The 1,193-nt window shown below is 54.5% G+C and overlaps 1 protein-coding gene across 1 annotated transcript; it reads left to right on the top strand.

The window, feature by feature from the left end:
* The first annotated feature begins 231 nt into the window (after positions 1-231).
* On the top strand, positions 232-1,193 carry LOC135404976 (olfactory receptor 14J1-like). The gene has a single exon (XM_064639699.1). The coding sequence runs from the start codon at positions 234-236 to the stop codon at positions 1,191-1,193; it is 960 nt and encodes a 319-aa protein (XP_064495769.1). The 5' UTR covers positions 232-233.

The following is a 1,193-nucleotide window of genomic DNA, read 5'->3' as shown; positions in this document are numbered from 1 at the left end:
GAGCTGTCCCAAAGCAGCTCCATGTCTGCACTGCAGCAGAACAAAGCTGAGTCCTTGGCAGCACATGGGCAGAGCTCCTGGTACTCACAGTACCCTCAGAAACAAGAGAAAAGAAATGCCTTGACTTGGAGGGGATTTCCCTGAAAACTGCACTGGCTCTGTTAAAAGGGGGCTGTCTTAATTGTTGCTTGTGCTCTCCTTTTCTGAACAGACCCTGTCCTAAGGAACAGCAAATGTCCAACAGCAGCTCCCCCACCCAGTTCCTCCTCCTGGCATTCGCAGACAGGCGGGAGCTGCAGCTCCTGCACTTCTGGCTCTTCCTGGCCATCTCCCTGGCTGCCCTCCTGGCCAACGGCCTCATCCTCAGCGCTGTAGCCTGTGACCACCACCTGCACACCCCCATGGGCTTCTTCCTGCTCAACCTCTCCCTCACAGACCTGGGCTGCATCTGCACCATTGTCCCCAAAGCCATGCAGAATTTCCTCTGGAACAGCACAACCATCTCCTACACAGGATGTGCTGCACAGCTCTTTTTCTTTGCCTTCTTCATGTCAGCAGAGTTTTCCCTCCTCACCATCATGTGCTACGACCGCTACGTTGCCATCTGCAAACCCCTGCACTACAGGACCCTCCTGGGCAGCAGAGCTTGTGCCCACATGGCAGCAGCTGCCTGGGCCACTGGCTTTCTCAATTCTCTGCTGCACACAGCCAGTACATTTTCCCTGCCCCTGGGCCAGGGCAATGCCCTGGGCCAGTTCTTCTGTGAAATCCCACACATCCTCAAGCTCTCCTGCTCACACTCAGGCTACCGCAGGGAAATTGGACTTCTCTTGTTTACTGTCTCTTTAGGACTTGGTTGTTTTGTTTTCATTGTTTTCTCCTATGTGCAGATCTTCAGGGCTGTGCTGAGGATCCCCTCTCAGCAGGGACGGCACAAAGCCTTTTCCACGTGCCTCCCTCACCTGGCCGTGGTCTCCCTGTTCCTCAGCACTGGCACATTTGCCTACCTGAAGCCCCCCTCCAACTCCTCCCCATCCCTGCATCTGGTGGTGTCAGTTCTGTACTCGGTGATGCCTCCAGCACTGAACCCCCTCATCTACAGCCTGAGGAACCAGGAGCTTAAGATTGCCCTGAGAAAAATGATGACTGGATGCTTTTCAGGAGCAATAAAGCACCAGTTTTCTGGTGTGTAG

The sequence above is a fragment of the Pseudopipra pipra genome, chromosome W (assembly GCF_036250125.1).
Source record: "Pseudopipra pipra isolate bDixPip1 chromosome W, bDixPip1.hap1, whole genome shotgun sequence".
Classification (NCBI taxonomy): Eukaryota; Metazoa; Chordata; class Aves; order Passeriformes; family Pipridae; genus Pseudopipra; species Pseudopipra pipra.
Note: the sequence above shows the minus strand (reverse complement) of the source record. Positions and strands in the feature narration are given on the sequence as shown.